This window comes from Lethenteron reissneri, chromosome 23 (assembly GCF_015708825.2).
Source record: "Lethenteron reissneri isolate LAM-NWPU_2019-01 chromosome 23, ASM1570882v1, whole genome shotgun sequence".
Classification (NCBI taxonomy): domain Eukaryota; kingdom Metazoa; phylum Chordata; class Hyperoartia; order Petromyzontiformes; family Petromyzontidae; genus Lethenteron; species Lethenteron reissneri.
In genome coordinates this window covers 1,256,364-1,278,320 of record NC_083801.1, presented here as the reverse complement: position 1 = coordinate 1,278,320, position 21,957 = coordinate 1,256,364, and the positions used below count along the sequence as shown (strand labels likewise).

General features: G+C 46.2%; 1 protein-coding gene across 1 annotated transcript in view; it reads right to left on the bottom strand.

The window, feature by feature from the left end:
* Positions 1-1,634: 1,634 nt before the first annotated feature.
* Positions 1,635-21,957, bottom strand: part of LOC133345823 (collagen alpha-3(VI) chain-like) — a 100,625-nt gene continuing 80,302 nt past the window's right edge. Inside the window, exons 27-35 of the mRNA XM_061556835.1 lie at positions 16,174-16,489; positions 15,032-15,128; positions 12,378-13,034; positions 11,393-11,435; positions 8,371-8,405; positions 6,980-7,246; positions 6,126-6,395; positions 5,426-5,593; positions 1,635-4,907 (exon numbers count right to left, since the gene is read on the bottom strand). Coding sequence (XP_061412819.1) covers positions 4,840-4,907; positions 5,426-5,593; positions 6,126-6,395; positions 6,980-7,246; positions 8,371-8,405; positions 11,393-11,435; positions 12,378-13,034; positions 15,032-15,128; positions 16,174-16,489 — 1,921 coding nt within the window. The 3' untranslated portion in view covers positions 1,635-4,839. The remainder of the gene's footprint in view (positions 4,908-5,425; positions 5,594-6,125; positions 6,396-6,979; positions 7,247-8,370; positions 8,406-11,392; positions 11,436-12,377; positions 13,035-15,031; positions 15,129-16,173; positions 16,490-21,957) is intronic.

Sequence of the window (21,957 nt, the reverse complement as noted above, 5' to 3'; positions counted from 1 at the left end):
GCTGTCGTCGTTGCCGCCCTCATCGCTGCCGCCTTCACCCGATCATTGCGCGGCCGAACAGTAGTTGGCTGTCTCGGTCGACGCCGTCGGTGCAACACGGACAGGGTTGTGTCTGGGCCGGGTCGTACGGCAGCGTGGTCGTGAGAGAGGGGGCTGGAGTTGGTGGCGTGAACACAACAATAATAAGTATAACCAGTAAAAACAAAGTTTTTCACTATAAATCCTTTATATGCGTGGCGGCTAGAGTCCTCTCGTCCTCTGGCTTGAGATGGCTGCCACCTATGGGTCAGATGATTGTCTGCAGTATTAAACAATTGGTAATTAAATATTTAATTTGTTTTCCCTAAACAGTGTAAAATTTTGGAAAAAAAATGTCACGAACATTAATTGTCACGCACAACGAGTCTGTGTGCAAAATGTCAGCTGGATTGGATCACGGGAAGTGGGTTAAAAAACGACCGAAAGGTTTGCACGGTCGTAAGCAAGCAAGCAAGCACGCAAGCACGCAAGCAAGCGAGCGAACTTAATATAAAGGATTTAAAAAGGAAGGACAGTGCCTCCTGCGACTACCTAGTCTCCGACTGAGTGTGTGCGCAACGCACGCCGCCCGCACACACAAAGCTAGGCATCAGCAAGGTAAAAGTTAAAAGGTAAAAACGAGCCTACCTTTACCCTACCTTTTACCTTACCACAATACAATCACTCTACCCTACCTTTTACCCTTTAGCAGGTAAGGTAAAAAGCAACGAGCTTACCCTTACCTCATACAAATTACCCGATTACAGGGTAATTACTAGAGAACTACTACACATGAACAAGGTTTATAACGGTAAATGCTAGGTAGAGCGCTTTAATCATATAGAATACTCTTGATTATTCCAATTTTACACGCTTTCTTTTAACTCACTCTGTCTGTTGTCATTGTTGTTGTTGTATCCTCAAATCTTGTAACTCGATTTTAACCCACTTCCTAATGTGGTATCGACTGCAAACTTGGTATACTTAGGTCATACTGATGACAATTTTATATTCTATCATAAAAAAATCTATAGCTTTTTAAACAATCTTTGTTATGTTATGTTTCGGCTTGGGTCTAATTGTCCACGCTCAACTGACGTTGGCTGTAAATCACCACGGTCCCTGACGTTATGGCAAGCTTCGGGGCCACTTCCTGGAGTCGTGGAGTTCTGCCATTACTCGTACATTTCATAAAAGCGTGTTTTTAATAACGTTTGTTTTAATATTACTTATTATATGGAGGCCACGGACTGCGCGACGGAGCTTTTAGCGGTAAACAAGGTGCCGTATTTACCGGGTAATACTTTGCGCTATCTTTACCCTACCGGGTAATTCTTCCGAGCTACCTTTACCCGACCCTTTACCTTACCCCTTGGCATGTAGACATCGTTACCCTTTACCTTTACCCTTTTACTCGGTAAAAAGGGTAAACTACCTTACCTTGCCGAGGCCTACACAAAGCCTCGAGTAGAAGAGACCTACGACACATATTTGTAGAACTTCTTTACCACCGTACGTAGCCAACCATGCTAATCGGAGGTGCAGAGGAAGGAGAAAAAATGCGGTTTTAACTGAAACACCGTAAGATGCATATTCAGACGAGACATACTTGCGTGGATATTTATTAAATTGTATTTATTATTTTAATAATGAATAAATGTTGCTAAAGCAGAAACACTTGCACAGTCAATAGGGTTCACTGGCCTCTGTCTCAAGTGTGATATGTGGCAGGATGGCGCGGTGATGGCACGCGTGCCTCACATCAACAAGCGCCTGGGTTTGATTCACAAATCCGGCACCTTTCTATGTGGAGGTTGTATGTCCCCCCCCCCCCCCTGTTCTGCATGGGCCTTCCTCCAGGGTCTCCAGTTAGTTCCCTTCCATAGCAAAAAACTCATACAATGTATCTGGTATTGGGTAAATATCCAAAGACTGAAAATGTACCTGCAAATTACTCAATGGGATTAATCATAACTTTGCCTCCTTCCTAATTAAGTGTTGAGACTTAATGAGGCTTTCCTGGGTAAACAAGCTTCATAATAATATAAGTTATAACACGTGCTGGCATTGAGGCTTTTCCTTTAAGTATGCAAGGTTTTCTCATGCGAGACTGAAGCTAGCCCTTATCTAATATTTTCCCTTTATTTTCCCAGGAAAGCCTCATTAAGCCACTAATCTTTATTCAGTCTTGCATTCATCAATTCTCTTAACGAGTGGGATTATGCGCAGCATGTGGGAGATAAACCAGAGCACCTGGAGAAAACCCACACATATCCGTAAAAAGCATATAACACCTCGTATTCGCAGGCAGTTTCCCATCCAAGTACCAATCAGGTCCTGAGATCTGAAAAGGTAATCTTCATTCAGAGTGATTTGGTCGATTTGCTCTCAAGACGTTTTATCGGAGCAGTACACTGGAAAGAATGCAAAGGTTGGGATACCCTCATAATAATAAGGGGGGTATTTGACCAGGATAAGGCGAGGCTGAAATGCAGTATGAGCAGCATATAAGACAATATATGGGAATACAGTTTGCCATAAGTCAAGGCTCCTGAGCATGGAGTTAAACAGAGGCATGGACGGGTTGTCAGTTGACTGTGGGAGGCATCGATTTTTTTTACCCGTGTCCATTTCACCGAGGCCGCCACACATTTGCACCGTCCAGCGTCACCTTGCCTCGAAGACGTAACCCCGTCTTTATTCCACTCACGCCTTGGCACCGTATATCCTTCAGCTCGCGTCACATCTTACCTTCTAGATTTAAGAGGATGCCAGGGCACGAGCACTCGCCCCCAAGACCGCACGACGAGCACCGTGCATTGGCAAGATAAGAGCTGTAAGTTCTTGTGTGCTTGTGACTGGTGTAAAGCGGTTTGTCTGCGTCTGTGGGTTTGTAAGTTGTGTGTTTGTGTGGTGTGTGTATATGTGATGTCCGATTTGTGTCGCGATTTTTTTTTTTTACACAGCGCCCTCCTTCACACCGGGGCATCTTAGAGCACTTTACGAACATACAATAAGCGACTCGCGTTACATCACATCTCATCCTAAACATATAGGCACCCTCACGTGCAGGACTGATTTTCTCAATCCACTGCTGGATGAGTGATTCCCCACGCCATGCGGATTGGCCACACTTCACAACGTTGATCAGCGTGGGTCGGTGAAGGCGGGCAGCGTGCATTAACAGGCGTCCTCGCATAACGCGCGACGTGCGTTCCTGAAAAACAGCGCCTAAGCCGAAGCGCGCTGTACAAAACCTATTTATATGGATAGGTGCGTTACCGAAGAAAATGTAAGCTTCATTTAATTATTTTAGCCCTGGTTTTATAAAATAGGTATACATTTAGTACTTAATATTATTAACAATACAGCAATTGCTTAAAAAGGAGTTTATTGACAAATACTAATTAAGATTCTAAAGATTAATACTTACAAATATTACTTAATAAGGAGTAACTTCAGGGCTTTTTGAACGCTTCCGTGGGCTGCTTCTACTCAGATCTAAAATGGCTAAGCCATCAGATTGAGATTTTGGTTGGTTAACCTGCGAAATATTAGTTTTCTTTTATTTCGATTTAAAGCTTTCGTGACTGCAGGGATTCATATTATTGGTTCTTTCGGTAAAGTCACGTAGAAGGGAAATAATAAAATAATACAATAAAATTATCACGATGTTTCGGCCACAACAATAAGCAGCCGTCCTCAGGTGTAGTGTATACCTAGTTACTTAATGTTAATAGCTCAGCTGTTGATATGTAAACGCCAATGTCAAGGCGTTCTGCTCCTCCCACCCATATTAAAAATACGCTGCCAAGCTTAGCGATGATCATTGGGACGCTGTCTTTCCGACAGTTTTTAACTTAGAACTTTCATTATAATTTTTTTTTATGTTTTATTTTACTTTTGTGACTGTAAAACGCATAGCGTAAGCGTGAAGTTTGTCCCTTAAATATGAATCACATAACTGTGAATTCGCGCTATGGAGGCGGGGGGGGAGCAAACGCGTTACGCGAGGGACGCCTGACACAACGTTATACTTTGCTGCACTTGCCCCGACTGAGAACGGTGTCCAAACACGTGGTAAAGCCTGCGGCAGGTAAGTGTTTAGCACCATACTCGGACAGGGAGCTCGTAAACTAAACTATTTTTTATTTGACCAGGTAAGGCCCACTGAGCTACATTGCTCAATTTCAAAAGTGCCCTGGCCACAAATGATAGCTAAACTAAGTGGCTTGTCACGTGGAAATGTATAGCAGCTAAATACTCTGAACGCTTGTTGATTCTAAATGTGAAGGGAAAAACCAGAGGACCCGAAGAAAAATCCACGCGACCACAGGGAGAGACATGCAAACTGCAAATATACAGCAGGCGTCAGGGTCGGGATTCATCCACGACCTCCTGTATACCAGGCGAGGCAGTTAACATCTCGCCACCACGGCCTAAGTACACTGGCTGAGGCCTAGGTTACCGATGTAGTCGCTACGGCTTTGGGAGTGGAGAGGGGAGAGGCAGGTGAGAGTGAGTGCACGATGGCGCGGTATGTGCAGTGAGTACGGTACTTACTTGTGAGTTGCAAAAGTTGGGTGCAAGCAATGAAGGAATTCAAATCGTTATCGGGAACAAACATTGATATTATATTTCTGTTTTTTGCTGCCTAATGGGATGCAAACTGTAATGACATCAATATACATGATTTGAAATATATACGATCAACATTGGAGTACAATATACTTAAACGATATAATGAATGTGTATGAAAGATGGTTTTCTGTTAGTTTAGCACCACTTCTTCAATGTGAGTCTCCTTTCCCAGAGCACCACTCACGACAGGCTTTTCACATTCACATGCTGCATGATGTCACCCACAGGTAAGGTCATGTCAGAACTGCCTAAAAGACAAACAGAAATAATACAATTTGTTTAATAGCAATCACTCAAATACGCTACGACATTTCTGGTATAATTACAATACGGTTATAAAACATTATAAGCATGGTTCGTTCTCGATGAGAGTAATCACATTCATCAACTTCCAACAGGTACATGTACACAATAGCTACAGGCCACCAGAGCCACAAAATACTAAAAGTGTCCCTAAGGCCCAATTTCCGTATACCCTTCATCTGTTTTAAGTATACACAGTGGATCAGATCCATTATATCAGATCAGCTACGGATTGGAATATAGTCAGGACCCAAGTCACAGTATCAAGCCCAATTACACCCATGCTGCACAACCCCACTCAATACGTTTTCACCTTGGCTTGCAGGAGTTTCCGTGGCCATAATTCCCACGGAGTTAAAACGTTGAGAAATTGCTTTGCTTGTTTTGGATCGTGACTAACATGCTAAGTGTTGTGCGCTCCGCTGTGCTGTTTGACCGCACAATGGCTCTCGTGAACCCTTACCTCTGGTCTTACAGGTCATCTCACACTCCTCACGGCTCATGAAGTTGTTGCCGTTTCCTCCACAGCCCCCGTACCAGAAACGGGCACACACTTGGAAGTGGGCGTAGAAAAACCATCTCATCTTGAACTCGTGGCAGCTGCCTTTGTCCACGGTCAAGGAACACACGTCTGAATGAGGTCAAAAAGAGTGTGAAGGCACCATGAGGTGCACGGTGGACGGTGATGAATCTCTACGGCACCCAAAACCTCAAGAGCCCAGGATGACAAATCTACCCCTCACCGTTGGTTCCCAGATGAGGAACACCTTTGATTGTTCAGCAGTGCCCATTAGTCACGTTACGGAGTAATTTGAAACGGGCAAGTGCTCTCCTTTCAATGACAGAAAGAAATAACCTATCCCGTAAACGGTACAGGATTGTATATAAAATCATTAAATACCGAAGTTTGGAACACACGCAGTTTCCATTATGAGTCAGAGGTGCGGGAAACCATACACAAGTGGCAAGGCAGCAGCCAGAACCAGTGCCTAATATGAGGGCAGATGCTTCTTTAGCAACTTAACTGGCAACACTTGTTATAAAATGAGCAATTTCTGAAATGATATCGTAGCTGTGTTTGTTAACGTCGCATGCCACTACTTCCGTTGTGTTACAGCAAAGTGGACAAAACAGGTTTGATTAACCCCTCCTGAAGAACGCACCTGTTTTGATTTGCAGGTTGACGGTCACGCTTTGCTGTGTGCCGCAGAAGGCGCTCACTCCGACGCTGTAGACAGCATCAGACGCGATTCCGGTAAAAACATACCGCGTTTGCTCCACATCGACCGAGAAGCACTTTTTATCGCCGTAGGGCAGCGTGTTGATGTGCACGCTGTAGGAGGTGGGCACGGCATGCAGGGGCGGAGTCCAGCTAAGCGCCACGCTGCTGTTGCTGATCACGGTCGTCCACACCGAGGACGGAGGAGCCGCGCCTGCACACAAACCGGCCCAAAGCGGCGAGCCCGGCTGTAGCTCCTCTCACAATAGTTGTGGCGGACCACCATAGCAGTGATCACCTCTAGGGAAAGTGAACTTGGATGGCCCTAACGGATATCTCAGGGCAATACAAGGAGCATAATCTATCACGTCAAGGAGCATAAATCATCACACGAAATCCGGTCATCCTCGCAGCGGCTTTGACTGGCCATTGAACAATGACGGTTAGAGCAACGTGCGCTTTCAGATACGTTTCTGCAGCCGTCTGGAACGTTCTCCCTTCCGATATTAGGAAGCCACCGGAGCTATGCACTTTTAAATCATCTAAATTGAAAACTAATTTATTTTGAACTGCTTTATGTGTTTAGTTTCCTTCCCCCGCACCTCCGATAACCGCGGTTGGCTACGCACGGTGCGAAATAAGTGAAACATACATACATACATTGTATGATTATTTTAGCTCTGGCAGAAAACCTTATAATGTAGAGACGGTTATGGATACAGTTATGGCTATTGACCAAAAAGTTTGGACATGAGTGGGCATCTCATGTTGGGGTGCTGAATGTTACTTTGTACTCACGTGTTCTGTGGCTGCCCGTGTAACTAAATCCTGGAGTTCCGCTGTTGACCGACTGGATTTGTATCAAATAATCATGACAGCTCGTCAAACCCATCACATTGGCTGTCGTGGAATTCGTCATTTCCCTGAACGGCACGTCTCCAGTCTCCTTGTCCGTCACAGTTACCAGAAATTCGCCTGGGTCTGGTGCATTCCATTCCAAGACTAAGCTGGTGTGGTTAACATCTCTGATGACTGCAGCTAATAGTTTACTCTTGCCCAAGGCACCTACAAAACATAACATATAACTAATTAATTAAGGCGACTTTACTCCTTAATAGCATCGGGGCATTTAAAAACATATGTATGTATTTTGTATAAACGTATATAAAAATATAATGTACTTTTATTATAGCGATACGATAATGCAACTGTAGTGCGACATTCAATCAATAGGTTTCATTTTGGTGAATAATAGTTTTATAACACATTCAGAACGTTTAATATAAAAATAAGACATTTCACGGAGCTTACAACACAAACACGTCACCATCCTGAAAAATGCCACATTTACAGCAGAACTCTTCAGGGAGCAGTCGTGGTGTCACGGTTGGGCACTGGACTCGCAATCCGGGTGCCTCCACCCCTGTCCACCCAGCAGTCTAAATGGGTTCCCTGCAGTCTATCGGTAGGTTTTGTGTGGTTAGATAAAGTATGGGAATGCCCACCTCTTCCAAAACATATGTTCATCAACGTGGACAAGTAGGACAAATGCATTCTGGAGTTTCCTCGAATGCAGTCCCTTCCACCAGCAGTAGATGTAAAAAATAATGAACTCTCACAATATTACCCACAATTCCTCTGATTACCTTAATGAGTGGCAAATGTTATCGGCGGGTGAAACATAATCTTGGTCAAAATGTGGGTGAAATCATTCCCTTTCTATCAAGCAAGTAGCCAATAGAGATCCATGTCAAGAAGCTGAGGCATCAATGCCAGCTATAGCCACTGGCCCATGAAAATGATACGCTGTAGTGAGAAAATTTGTTTTTCTCCAGTTGTTTATAGAAAAATACGTGAATGCTTCAACTATAGTGCACCTCCGATTAGCACGGTTGGCTATATACGGTGTGAGAGTTCCATAGAGAGTATTGCTAGCGTGCAGGCTGAGATTGGGAATGACTGGCCTATCACTCCCTGAAACCTCTGGAAAGTCGTTGTCTTGACAAGAACAAATATAAGTGGCTGTAAAGATCAAGGAGGTCATCGCAACCACTGCCGTTGATACCACTCTGCAACTTTACAAATCTTGCACCTGCGCTGCGATAATTATTCATGTGTTCAAGCACCCACTGCTGTACGTGTTTACATTTGACAGTTCAATTGTGCAAGTAGGTTAGATTTTGCATTACCTGAGGTGTCTGACGATTGGTCCCTTTGTATGCTACTGGGGAAGTCAAATGAGCAGAATTAGTCATGGGAATTGATCAATCATCATACGTATCAATGTTCGTGACACTCCAGCTTATTTTCGCCAATTTCTCTTCAAGTTCAACAACGTTATGTGCGTAGTTATGGTCAGATGCAGAAGGCATTGATTTTTTTTAACATATCATGCTTCTTCACCCACCTATCCGTTGCTATTATTTAGATATTGGTCGTGGGGACGCTTGGACCATACTTCACGACGTTGGTCAGTGTCAGGTTGAAGGGGGCACATTTTGTCTTGCCTCTCACCGAGTACCTCACTGCTATAGGTTCCTCGATGCAGTAGAGCCACTCCGGGTCTACAGAGCTCATGAGCTTCAGCTGCCCGTCAAGGCAGTCCCCCAATGGCAGAAGCACCGATAAACTTAGAACTATTTTATTTTACTAGGTAAAGCCCACTGAGCTATGTAAATATTTTTCAGAAGCAACCTGGCTATTACAAATGATAGCTCACTGAAGTCATCTTCGTCGTCTCCTGTCCAACCTATATAGTTTTTGCCCAATATTCTGCATAGGCCACCGCTTCTGGTGTTGGCATTGCCAAATCTTGAGGAGAGCATTGTGGTGCTGCAGGGCATCTAAGGAGACGATTCATGGTTTGCTTCTCCTGACAAGCGCATTGTTAGATTGTGCAGAAGTCCCATGATTTCACGAGAGAGTTGCATCTGCCGAAACCCACTCTCAATCTGTTTAGGCTCTGCCATGTGAGCCATTTGGAATTGGAGCCAGATGCGAGTTCCTCACTGGGGATGATTTCTCACCAGCTCCATTCAGCAGTTTTCTTTTTGCCAGAGGGAAGTTATGTCAGATTCCAGCCATGTGGTCAGTGGTACAGTGGAGCACAAGAAGCTGCTTCTCAATGACAGACACGGTGTGCTGGCTGATGGCCATGCAGCGGATTATGGACGTCCCCCTCTAGGATTTGCTGGTCTTGGTCACCTGCTACTCTCCTCTTGATGTTAGGGGGCGCCAGATAGTGCATATGTAGTGGGTTCCACAGAGGCGCGCACTCGAACTTGGAGGCAACACGTTTATTCTGAATACAACGGGGTAATTAGATATAACGTTCACGGTATAACGACATAAGGTGGTGACCACCACGGGAACTACATAACTACTCGACGGGATACTATATGGTAGTAACCACCACGGGTCAAGACACACTCGGATCAGATCAGTTAACACCCTGCCTGGTCCACGATGCCGTGCGTGAAGACCGACGACGTAGCTCGGCGGGTTCCATTCCCAGAGACAGCCCGCTGAACGTGGCCTGGCTTTGCTAGAAGGTTCTGGGCCTTATGTTGCGTGTCTCTCTCGCAACCCCTTGGCCCAACTTGCTACCCTCTCCTGGTCACGTGTCCTCTCGGGTTCACCCAGACTGTTCTATATATATAAGTGCCCTCTCTCTGGCCGTCACCCGAAGCATGCCCGCTAGGGCCCGCTTCTATGCCATGCACACACTGATGCCAGAGAGAGACGCTAACATGTACAATACCACCTTTCTTCCAACAGTTGACGCCATAGTGACTCAATATACGTCACCACACATATAAGCAGAGAACAGGGGTGGCTCTCAGGCATCCTGATATGATTCTGCACGTGCAATTTAGGGCGGTGTCGAGATGTTTACAGGTAGAGCATGCATATTCAGCCACAGAGAGACAAATTGCTAAGGCAGTGGTGCGTAGAGTGGATGAATGTGCTCCCCACTTTGAATTTGCGAGCTTTCGCAGAATATGTTGTGTTGGCCTTGGCTTTGGTATTTAAAGTGTTTTTGTAGCTGAGTATATGATCCAATGTTACCCCAAGGTATACTGGGTGACTCTGGTGTTCGAGGCTCTGGTCTCCCCGGGTGACATTCAGGTGTCACTCTGCATCCCAGTTTCTCAGGTGGAAGGCACAGATTTGGGTTGGGTTTGAGATGATTATTTATATAGCATCTTGACATTTCGTTTAGTGCCCTCTCCGGGATCTTCTCTGCGTTCTCGCAATTTATCTGCTGTGTGGTAATACAGATGTCGTTAGCAGAGATGAACCGCTGACATTCAGAAGTCAGTGGCTGATAATTGGTGTAGATATTGAATAAAAGTGGGGCGAGCACACTGCCTTGTGATTAAGCCATTCTTTTGAGAACGCCATCTACTTTTCTGCCTGTTTAGTTCCAGAAGGCTATGGATGGTCTGGCTAAGGTCTAGGTTGCCAGTTATGAGATATAGTTTGTGGATCAACATTTGGTGTTGAACAGTGTCATGTGCAGCAGACAGATCAACAAACGCTGTGGCTGTGGTCACCTTCTGTTGGTAACCATCTTCGATGTGCTGTGTGAGGTTTAGTAGTTGGCCTGCACAGGATCGGCCGGGTCCTACCTCGCATATTAGGGTGTGGTGGTCCACATCTGTTTCACACTCACCGTGCTCGCTATTCATATTCAACTCTTTTTTCCCAACTCTAATTAGTCCCGCCTTCTCATGTGTTCCCGTCTCTCACTTCCCCGCCTCCATCCTTTCTGCTCATTCTGCTCTGTCTGTATGTGGCGCCGTGGTGACATCCGCGCCTCACATCAAGAAGGGGACTTGGGCTCGATTCCCAATTCGGACGCCATTCTGTGTGAAGGTTCTATGTTGTCCTCCCTGTTCTGCGTGGGGTTTCTCTGGTTTCAACCGTACAATGTAACTGATATTGGCCAAACATCGCGATGCTGAAACACCACCCGCAAAATACTCGACTGGTATCACACACTACCAGTAGCAGCAACATTGCCCCCTACTGTGAAAACCTGGCAGGGCCCTCCGAGAAAAAGAGCAAATGAGCGTCGTTTTTCTCTATTTTTTTATTTCCTCATAAATCTTTCCCCTTCTCACTTCCATGTTACATCCCTTTCTCTTCAATGCAGTTTTGTTTCTTACATCTACCACCCTCCCTCCTTCCCATCTCTCCATCACTTACCGACTGCACTTGCTTTTATCCGATGGGTAGATCAAAGTTTTATCTGCGAGTGACAAGATGCACACATTAAAGCAAGCACACAGAAATAGACCGTTATTCTTTCATAAAATATACGGATTTGTCCTCTCTTGTTTCTCAATTATATTGTGTGCTGTCAGCATCATGCTGTGAGAAAGGACAATGCTAATCCGGAACTTGAAACTAACATCACTTCGTCTCACGTCAGAACATCCAAAGTGATGGATATACTTTTATTTGGTATCTACTAAAAGGGAATTATTAACGTGCCAGTCTAAAACTGATGATCAGGTATTTTTATTTTTGTATTCTCATCAGGCTCCATGATATTTAGTGCAGACTCCAACCCTTATTACCTGCTCTATCTCAAAATAAAGGTTTTTGGGTTAGATTGCGTAAATATAAATGTGTCGCTAACCCACCACCACCCGACACAGCCAATCAGTAAGGTTTGTCATGTAAACAAAACGTGCTGATTAGTTACTAGTTTAGCACACCAGTGTGTTGGAAAGTAGACCCACAAGAATTATAATTCGAGTACTGTGACGTTTCACTCTATCTCTCGCTCTCTGGCCCCTCTATTTGCATGCTAAGAAGAGCCATTGCCCGCAATTTCGTATATTCTGTAGTTTTCCTTTAAGGCCACACGCAGTGGTGTTGTTATTGACAATTGTGTCGAGAACTACTCAAGTAACTTCAATCGACATTTGACTTCATCAACAGAAGCTCCACGTGCCCTGCTAGGAGCTGTTGCATAAGTGTCAAAGCTAAAAATAGACAATGCTTCATTTTGGGCATACTAAAAATTCCCATGTAGGTCAATGTTCAAGCATAGTCTCTCTGATTGAGATACCATTGTATATATGTTATTACATCACCAGCAATGTCTATGGAATGCAATGAGAAACAAATCGTTAAAATGAGGTCAGATACATTTCTCTATAAACAGTGTAAAGTCGCGGCTTACCTTTCCACTGCGTGAGGATACTCTTTATCCTGCTGTTCACATTGAACTCGGTCAACTGGGTGTACCTATCGATCTTGATATAGTGCTGGTTAATCGGTTCACTCGCAATGTAATGGAGCTCGGTCTGGTTGATGTCTTTTCCAACGCCGATGGCAAACATGGCAAACTCTTTGCACTTGGCATCCTGCACGACGCTGTGGAGAGTATCCTTGTCCCAGGGCCTCGCTTCGCCGTCGGTGATGACAAAAATTACGCGGTGACTCCGAGCGTTTTGCGTTTTACCAAAGAGATGCTCCAGGGTCCACTTGATGGCGTGGCCAGTGCCCGTGGTGCCTTCGATTTGCCTCATGCGTTCAATGTGGGTTTTCATTTTCGCCTTGTTTGCATAATGTGTGAAGTTGAACTCGAGCTTCACGGGGTCTGTCAGTTGCAGGCTTACATCAAATCCTCCGGGCGTGTACTGCACAAGTGCCACGCGCGACTTGTTCAACTCAAGCTGGGGGTCGTCTGAGATACTGAAGCGGTCGAGCAAAGAGCTTAAGAAGAACTTGATCTTCAGAAAGTCTTCGGGTTTTATGCTATCTGAGCTGTCGATCACGAAGGCAATGTCCATCGTCAGAAGAAGCTCTTTTTCACATTTTCCTTTTTTGCAAATATCTGTGAAAACAAAACGGCTCGCCTGTTAACGTCGTTATATCAAGCAGAGTATGTAACAGCACAGTGGAACTATTTATTTTATGTTATTATTTATTTTACAAGGTAAGACTCATTGAGATATATAGCTCTTTTTCAGAACCTGCCACAGCTGAAAGCTCAAAGAAGTGTCTTCTTGTCACATGGGAATTTATAGCAGCCAAATGCTCTAAACGCATGATAATTTCTAAATGTGGAGAGAAAAATCGGAGAACCCAGACAAAAATCCACACAGCCACGGGAACAACATGCAAACTCCAAAATTACAGGCGTCAGGGTACAGATCGAACCCACAACCTCCTGTATACCAGGCGAGGTACTTAGCAGGTGTGTCATTGTAAAAACTCTCCCCAACACAAGGGGTCAGATTCGACATTGTAATCACGCTCAATACAACAATCGATTACCATGGGTGGCACAGCGGTGGAACTCTCGCCTCCTAGCAAGGGTCTAGCTTTGATTTCTGAATCGGGCACCATTCTGTGTTGAGTCTGTATACTCTTTCTCTAATCTGCGTGGATTTTCTCAATTTTCTCTGGTTATCTCTCACAGCAAAAGTAAAAAATACAATGTAACTGATATTGGCCAAACATCCCAATGCTGAATCATTACCCACAAATAACTCAATTGGGAATATACAACAGCAACAACTTGGCAGGGCCCTCCTGAAAAACAGTCCTGAGACTTTGAGTTCTTCCCGGGTGAGCAAGCACAATCTTTTTTTTTGTTACTTTGTAGTTGATGTAGTGCAGGAGTCGCAGGAAAACAATTGATGAAATGGAGAGACGAGACAAGATTGAGGTTATGTCGGGCATTGGGCTTGGCCTCTAGGTCACAAGGATGCAGCACACAGGGCAAGGCCGAGACTAAGAGGCAGAGCCGCTGGGCCCATATAAACGGGACAAGGCGAGGATGAAGCAGATACAGGATACAAATATAAGAGCGGCCGTTTTGAAACATTCAATAGGATGCAATGCACGCATCTTCAACTTGTGAATCAACTTGAATCGGGGCATGGTTACACCTCTGCCTCTCCGTGTTGAAGGGTAATTCACAAGGCTAGTGCATGACTGACGTCAACACTGACAAGAGTATTACTCCAATAGTAATTACAGTCCCTTTATAGTTTCACATAAATGTAGTGACTGTGATTGTCACTGTGTGGTGCCGGGCTTACGAAGCCACGGCGGATGTGCTGACGTGTAGCCTGCTTACGGGGTGTAGTACCAGCCCTAGCGGGACTTGGGTGAGTGCTGGTCAGCGCGGAGGCACCGCGAGCAGTGTGCGGTGCGGGCTCCGGTGAGGGAGCTAGTGGGAGCGTCAGCCAGCCAGGGTTATGTTGGGGCATGATACGCTGGTTGACCTGCTGACACGTGACCGGATGATATTGGAGGGGGGCCACTAGTGGATGGGGGCCGCTGGACGTGGTCTAAAAGAGCTCTCGGGAACCTTCGAGAAAGAGCTCGAGAGATCTGGAAGGTGGGTGTGGCGAAGGGCGGAGCCAGCCCCAGCCCAGGGGCTGGAGCTCGAGGTTCTTCGTGTGCTGGTGTGAAGATCCACGTCGGGGAGAAGAAGCCTCTAGCCACGCGGTCCGGGACCCAGCTTGTAGTCCGGGCCGGGAGAGCCAACTGTGTCTAGTTCTGCCGTAGCGTGGTTAAATGGGCATTGGAGACCCGAGTGTAGATTGTGTGATGTTGTGTTAAGTTGCGGAATAAATAGTGTTGCTCCCAAGATAACGTCTGCGACTCAGTTGGACTCACTACATAAATATGAAGGAGTTTTTTTATGCCGGTGAACTGCAAAAACTATTGTAGTTCAAAAGCCTTTATGAGATTCTGATTAATAAAACTCTTTGAATTAATTGTACCATTAACACAATTCGAGTAACTAAATTACGTAGTAGAAAAATGTAAAACATGGTATACATGCAGATACAAAAAAACATGAGAAGACATATTTACCAAAACAAATAGCACACTTCAGAATGTCATCGTATACTTCCTTTCGAGCTGCTTCTTGTTGTGGGAGAACAAACACCCGGAAGAACGTGTCACTGCCCTGCAAAGACAATGGATGGCAGAAAACAAGTGCACCTGTGAGCAGATGAAACGTCTATTTTTTCTTTCAATAATTGATTTGAAATTACAATATTAATAACAATAATTTGCAGCGATGGTCAAGCGACTTCTTCATTAAGGCATCCCCATTCCGTTGTCGGTCATCAGGTTTATTAGAATCTAAAACTACATATGTTTTTTTACCAAGTAAGGCCCACTGACCTATTCATCTCTTTTTCAGAAGCGACCTGGCCACAAATAGCTCAACAAAGTGGATAATTAGATGGAAATGTATAACAGCCAAACACTCGTGTTTCTAAATGTGGAGAGAAAAGCCGAAGGACCAAGAAAAAAATCCACTCGACCATGGGGTGAACATGCAAATTCCAAATTTACAGCAGGCGTCAAGGTCTGGATCAAACCCACGTCTTCCTGTATACCAGGTGAGGTATTAACATCTTGCCACCATGGCGAAGCAACTATTTACAAAACCATACATGAGTGAAAGAAATGTGGAAATTTTATTTCTCTTGAGTTAGCCCCAAATTGTGATAATGTATTGAATCACTTCCAGAGCGGGGCGGGGATGAATCATTGTATGTCTAAAGCTGACAACGCCACTTCTGGAAATGTTCCTCTTGCCCTCGAGCGTGTGTTGTCACTCCCTCGCAATACTTTGCAGCCAATGTCTATTCCTGAGTTAACTCGCAACCCCAAATCATGGCCACTGATCACATTGTGAATGCACGGTAAACTGATCCACGCAAAAAAATTGTTTTAAATAAAACTGTCAAGGATGCCACTCCATTTGTTTTTAGAATAGCAACATTCCACTTTTCCACTCGAAAGTCCATATTTCTCAAGTTTTTTGTTGTTGTTCCAAAATTGGCATTCACACTTAATTCTGCATTGAAAGTAACATGTATTTATCATTAGTATCGGGGCTAACATGTTTTATGGAAAAAATATCATCAAATGTATAACAAAGTTTACTCTCAAATACACATCGACATTCACTGGACACATTAAACTATATGGTGCATTACCTCGTCAATTTGATTGATTTTCTGGTTTTCAAAACCGACAAACACTGCAGAAATGTTCTCAGCTGCCAGACTTGTCAGCAACACGCTAAAAGTGTAATCTACGAAGTCATTCGCTGTAAAAGCCACAATCATCTTTTTCACAAGGATTCCGGACCGGATTCTCTTGAAAGTGTTTCTCCCGATGAGCTTCATGGCTGTGGTCAGATTGGCATCGCTATGTCCACTGACATATGGTAGATCTCTGATGGTCCGCTTCAGCGTCTCTTTGTCGCTGTAGTCGCTGAAGTGGATTTTGTGTCGAATTTGAGCGGAGGGTCTGAAAGCGCAGCACAATATAATGATTTACATCATCACTCAAGGTGGTTAAGAAAACCGTTCACAAGTCACACAGTCATATATACTCTGATGGTTACGAGAAATAATACGGCGTTTACAACTGTGTCTTTAGATAATAGTAAGATTTCCGTTTTGTGGGGGGTTGACTGAATATGTAGCAATCCTTTGAAGTGTATCTATGTTGGACTTCTTTTGCACCATACGTAGCCAACCATGCTAATCGGAGGTGCGGGTGGAAGTACAAACTTAAGACAAAAAAGAAGTTCGAAAAAAAACGAGTTTTCAATCTAGATTGAAAAGTGCACAGTTCCAGTGGCTTCCTTCCTAATATCGGAAGATCGTTCCAGACGGCCACAGGAGCGCATCTAAAGGCGCGCAATGCGGTGATCATCGAATCGGTGCCCACGGTGGAAAAACACTGTGGGCACCGATTCGTGTAGACCTTCGTTTCACTCACGTGTGGAATTCCACCGAGGAGGAAATTACGAGTGCTGTTTGCATTTTGTCACCACCCTCTGCATCTTATTCATCGTCGTTCACATCGTCCAACTTTCAGGGTTAACCCGAACCAAAAATCGGAAATGGAAAAATATAATCTATCGCTAAATTTCATAAACCGGAACCGTAAACTGGATGTATATATATATTTGCTGTTATAGGCAGGATGACCAATGCCACTTTCTGTAGGTGATGAAGAGTGGTTGTCACCGATGGAAACGTGAAGGACGATTCCACATCCCAGAATGTTTAACTTGAGCAATCTGCTTAACTTGGGCAATCTACACCTGTACTTAGTTGTAATCGGTTCATCTGCAAATCCTAAAAAGTGTAGGCAACGCCATCAACTATAGTTTGGCAAGCGAATTTTTAAATCAGTCTATGGTTACTGATTACTTAAAGTTTTAGAAGTACTTCAACATAAAACGATATCTTAATTTAGCAGGTTTGGTGTTTGGGATATTCTTATAGCGTAGAGCCATGGCAAATGAAGGCGCTACGTTCCACAGTTACAGTCTGCTGTCGTTTCACAGAAGCGGCGATGTTGCAGCTGTGTGTAATCACAATTTATAATAAACGTGTGTTTAGAAGAAATGACTGCTATCAATTTCCACATGATAAGCCACTTAATTGGGTTATCATTTATTGTCAGGTCGCTTCTGTAAAGATCTCTCTAGCTCAGTTGGCCTTACCTGGTAAAATAAAGTTTTTTAATTGAATAATTTTCAGTAATTTTTTTCAAAACCGTAAAATTGTATCCATGACATAATCTAGTGCGTCCCTTGTTATTCCCTCCCTGGTGTTTTTAAATCGCTCCGTGGTTTCTTTCCTTGGTTTGGATTTTTCTTCCTTTTCAACATCTCTCCTTTTCATCAACATGTTTGTTGTTGTAGTTTATGACAGCTCGTTTTTCATTCCGTGTTTTTAACTCCCCCTTCATGTGAGCAGTTCACACAACAGGTCCACGAGGAGAGAGGAATTCCTGACATCCTAGGGCAGTGGTTCTTAACCTTTACTGCAGCCTGAATCACTTTGGTTCTCAATCGTAAAACAAATGTATAATGTTCGTAAATACATAGCTTTAATGAAACAAAGTAGTTGTACTTATGAAGTATGGGAATTGACGGCAGGAACTTCTTGACGGGTAACACACTTTTTATTAAATCTTTGCGTGTCACAATACAACGTGTGGTCTTCCTTCTTCCGACGACACACTCCACTAATCTCGTGTAAACTCTAGGCCTCTGGCTACACCCGATACACTTGACTCGTGTAGACCCTATGCCTCTGGCTACACACACTACACTCGACTCGTGTAAGCCCTATGCCTCTGGCTACACAATACACTCGACTCGTGTAAGCCCTATGCCTCTGGCTACCCAATACACTCGACTCGTGTAGACCCTATGCCTGGCTACACACAATACATTCGGCTCGTGTAGACCTATGGCTACACACACTACACTCGCCTCTGGGTTACACAGAGTCCCGGTCCCCTTAGGACAGCGGGGCTAGGTACCGCAGGGCTCTAGGTCTTCATCCCCGTCTTCATTCTTCGCTGGTTACACACTGCCCTCACGCCTGTGTGCATCCCCTTTTATAGCCCCTGCTCACGAGAGGCGGAGCTGATGCGTACTTCAGCATGAGCATCGCTCCTTAATGAACCAATCACGACGCACTCTCTCTACGATCCGGTTTCCCCAGCGCGTGTTAACACTCCTCCACCAATCCCACCGCGCTGCCACCCGGTCACTCCCTCTCAGCACGTCACCGGTCCACAGCCAATCAGTACCCCGTAACCCACGACCCCGCGCTGACCCCTGATCCTCCACCGTCAGCGCACGTCACCACCTACACAGCCAATCATTACGCGCTGGCATACGATCTCTAATCCCAGCGCGTATCACCTCTACATCACCCCCTCCCACATAGCTTGGTCAGTCAGCAAGCGTTCGGGAGCCCCCTTGTCCAGGACGTAGCCCTGGACAAAGGCGTCCGTCACAGCCGCCGCCGACTGGTTGGCGAGTGGCCACGCCATAGGCCACCGGGTAAAATATTCGACCCCCACCAACAGGTACTTATTACCCCTAGGCGTGACCGGAAAAGGCCCCAGAATGTCGAGTGCAACGAGCTCGTTAGTGCGCGAGACCTGGATGGATTGCAGCGGTGGATTAGCTGGCACAGGCGGTGGTTTCCGTCTGGCGCACTCAACACAACCCTTCAGAATGTTCACCACGTCACCCCCCATTCCCGGCCAATAATAGTCACGCTGAAGCAGGGCAAGCGTTTTGTTAACTCCCAAATGCAAGAGGCGTTCGTGTGCGGCCAAGACAACCTTCCCCCTCACAGCAGCAGGCACCACAATCGCATGCCGCCGGGACAAACTGTCCCATCTCATCAATAGGCCTTGCTTAAGCTCGTAGGAGCCAGTTCGGTCGTGGTTACCTTCGGAACCCCCCGTCTTGCGGCGCAATGCCAGCAGGGAGCTGTCCGCCATTTGGAGACGGCCCCACTCAATCAATGACATTGAGAGCAGCGAGTCCTGACCCCCAGGGGTAGCGGGACCATCCCCAATTGGTGTGCTCGCGGCCACAACCAACGCCTCCCCACCTTCCGTAACCGGCGGTTTACAGCGCGCCGATCCCGATAAGCACGCACATTTGTGACAAGGCAACAACCGCGACAGGGCATCGGCATTTGTGTGTCGCAAGCCTTTACGGTACGTAGTCGTGAACTGATAGTCCTGGAGGACTTCCAACCACCGCGACAATTGGCCCGAGGGCTGGGCGACCCGCAATGAATACTGGAGCGCCGCGTGGTCCGTCCGGACCGTGAAATGACGACCATAGAGATATGGCCTGAATTGTTGTACAAAAAAAACAATGGCAAGCAGTTCGCGACGGGTGACGCAGTAGCGCTGCTCTGCCGGCGACAACACCCTGCTACCATAGGCGACCACTCGTTCGACCCCTCCAACGACTTGGGACAGCACTCCCCCAATGCCCGTGTTGCTAGCGTCCGTGTCTAGCAAGAAGGGACTCGCGAAGTCCGGATAGCGCAAGGGTGGGGCCCTAACCAAGGCGTCCCGGAGGGAGCAGAATGCAGCCTCCTCCTCCGGTCCCCATCGGAACTTCACTCCTTTCGCCGTTAGAGCGTGCAAGGGTTTTGCAATGGTGGCAAAGTGCTCAACGAATCGGCGATAATACGAAGCAAAACCGATGAAACTGCGTACGTCTGACACTGACGTGGGCGTTGGCCACGAACTGACACAGTCCGTCTTCGCAGGATCGGTAGAAATCCCCGAAGAGTCGACAATGTGACCCAAGTACCTCACGGATTTACGAAAAAGGTGGCATTTGGCCGGTTTAAACTTTAATTTAGCCGATCGCATTCGCAAGAACACCCCCCTCAATCGCTGGAGGTGTTCTTCAAACGTTTTACCGAAAACAATGACATCGTCAAGGTAAATGAGGCACGTATCCCACTGCAAGCCCGTCAAAACCAATTCCATAAGACGCTGAAACGTCGCCGGAGAGGAGTGAAGTCCCATGGGTAACCGGTTAAACTGAAACAGGCCCCCTGGAGTCCGAAATGCGGTCTTAGGCTTAGACTCTTCGTCGAGTGGCAACTGCCAGAATCCGGATAATAAATCAAGAGTCGAAAAGTATCGCGCACCAGACAATGCGTCGAGAGACTCGTCCATCCTGGGGAGCGGATACGCGTCGGCCACAGAGATCTTATTCAGGCGACGGAAATCGACGCAAAATCGCAGGGACCCGTCCTGCTTTTTAACGAGCACAATAGGCGCTCCCCAAGGACTGGAGGAAGGCGAAATAATGTCGGCTTCTAGCATATCGTTAACTGCCGACTGAACATGTTCCTTCTCAGCAGGACTCAGTCGGAAGGGATTTTGCCTGACCGGTGCCGCATCGCCCGTTTCAATGTGGTGGCGTAGCAGGTCCGTGCACCCAATGTCATACTTATGTTTACTGAAGACATCCGAAAATTCAATGAGCAACCCGCGCAGCGCACCCAACTGTACCGCTGATAAATCGTCAGAGTCCGCGCACAGCGAATCAACCCAATCGAGGTCCTCCTTCAATGTAACGTTTTTCGTGGGACTCGGATCCGCCTGCGCAACCAGCCTCTCCCCCGCAGGGACCCGCGCCGCGTGAGCTAGCACGGTGTCCTGCTGAATGACGGCCGGCCGCGCCCCAGCGTTTAAAACCATCACAAACGGATCCCTGTCAGCCCCCACCAAAGTGTGAGCCACCGACAAATCGAGACCTCCAACAGCCCTATTAGAAGGACCCAAAAGCATGCCCTGTTCCGAGGCCTCCTTCACCCATGGCTTCCGCAACCGGAGGGGAATTAACATTTGTGAACCCGGGGGCACGTGCATGGTCTGTGTCGCTAACGCCTGTATGGTAGCGCACGCCGTCCGAATTTCATTAGGGCTCGTCAAAAATGAAATACGGCGACCCGATGGTAGTTCAATGCAACGCTGATCAATGAGAATTTTGATGGGCATTTTTGCCAAAAAATCAGTGCCCAATAGACAAGGGACCGCCAGGGAGGACGAAACAAAAACGGGTCCCGACAATTTGATATCACCAATGCAAATGGATGCCCTAATCTGACCGATGATGCCCAAGGATCCCCCGTTAGCGGCGTAAAAAGGCACATCCACCGGAAGAAGCGGACGACATTGTACAGGGAGAATATTATAAATGAGATCCGATATAATAGTCGCCGATGCCCCCGTGTCCACTAACACCCTGACCTCGACCCCATCAATAGATCCGGTAACTACGGATGAACCCGCTGAGGCAGCCACTATTCTGTGCCCCAACTCCGACCATTTAATGTCTCCCCGGTCCCGGCCGAATCGCCCTCTCTGAACCGAATCCCCGAACTCTACTCGGCTCTCCCCCGCCGCAACGCGACGAC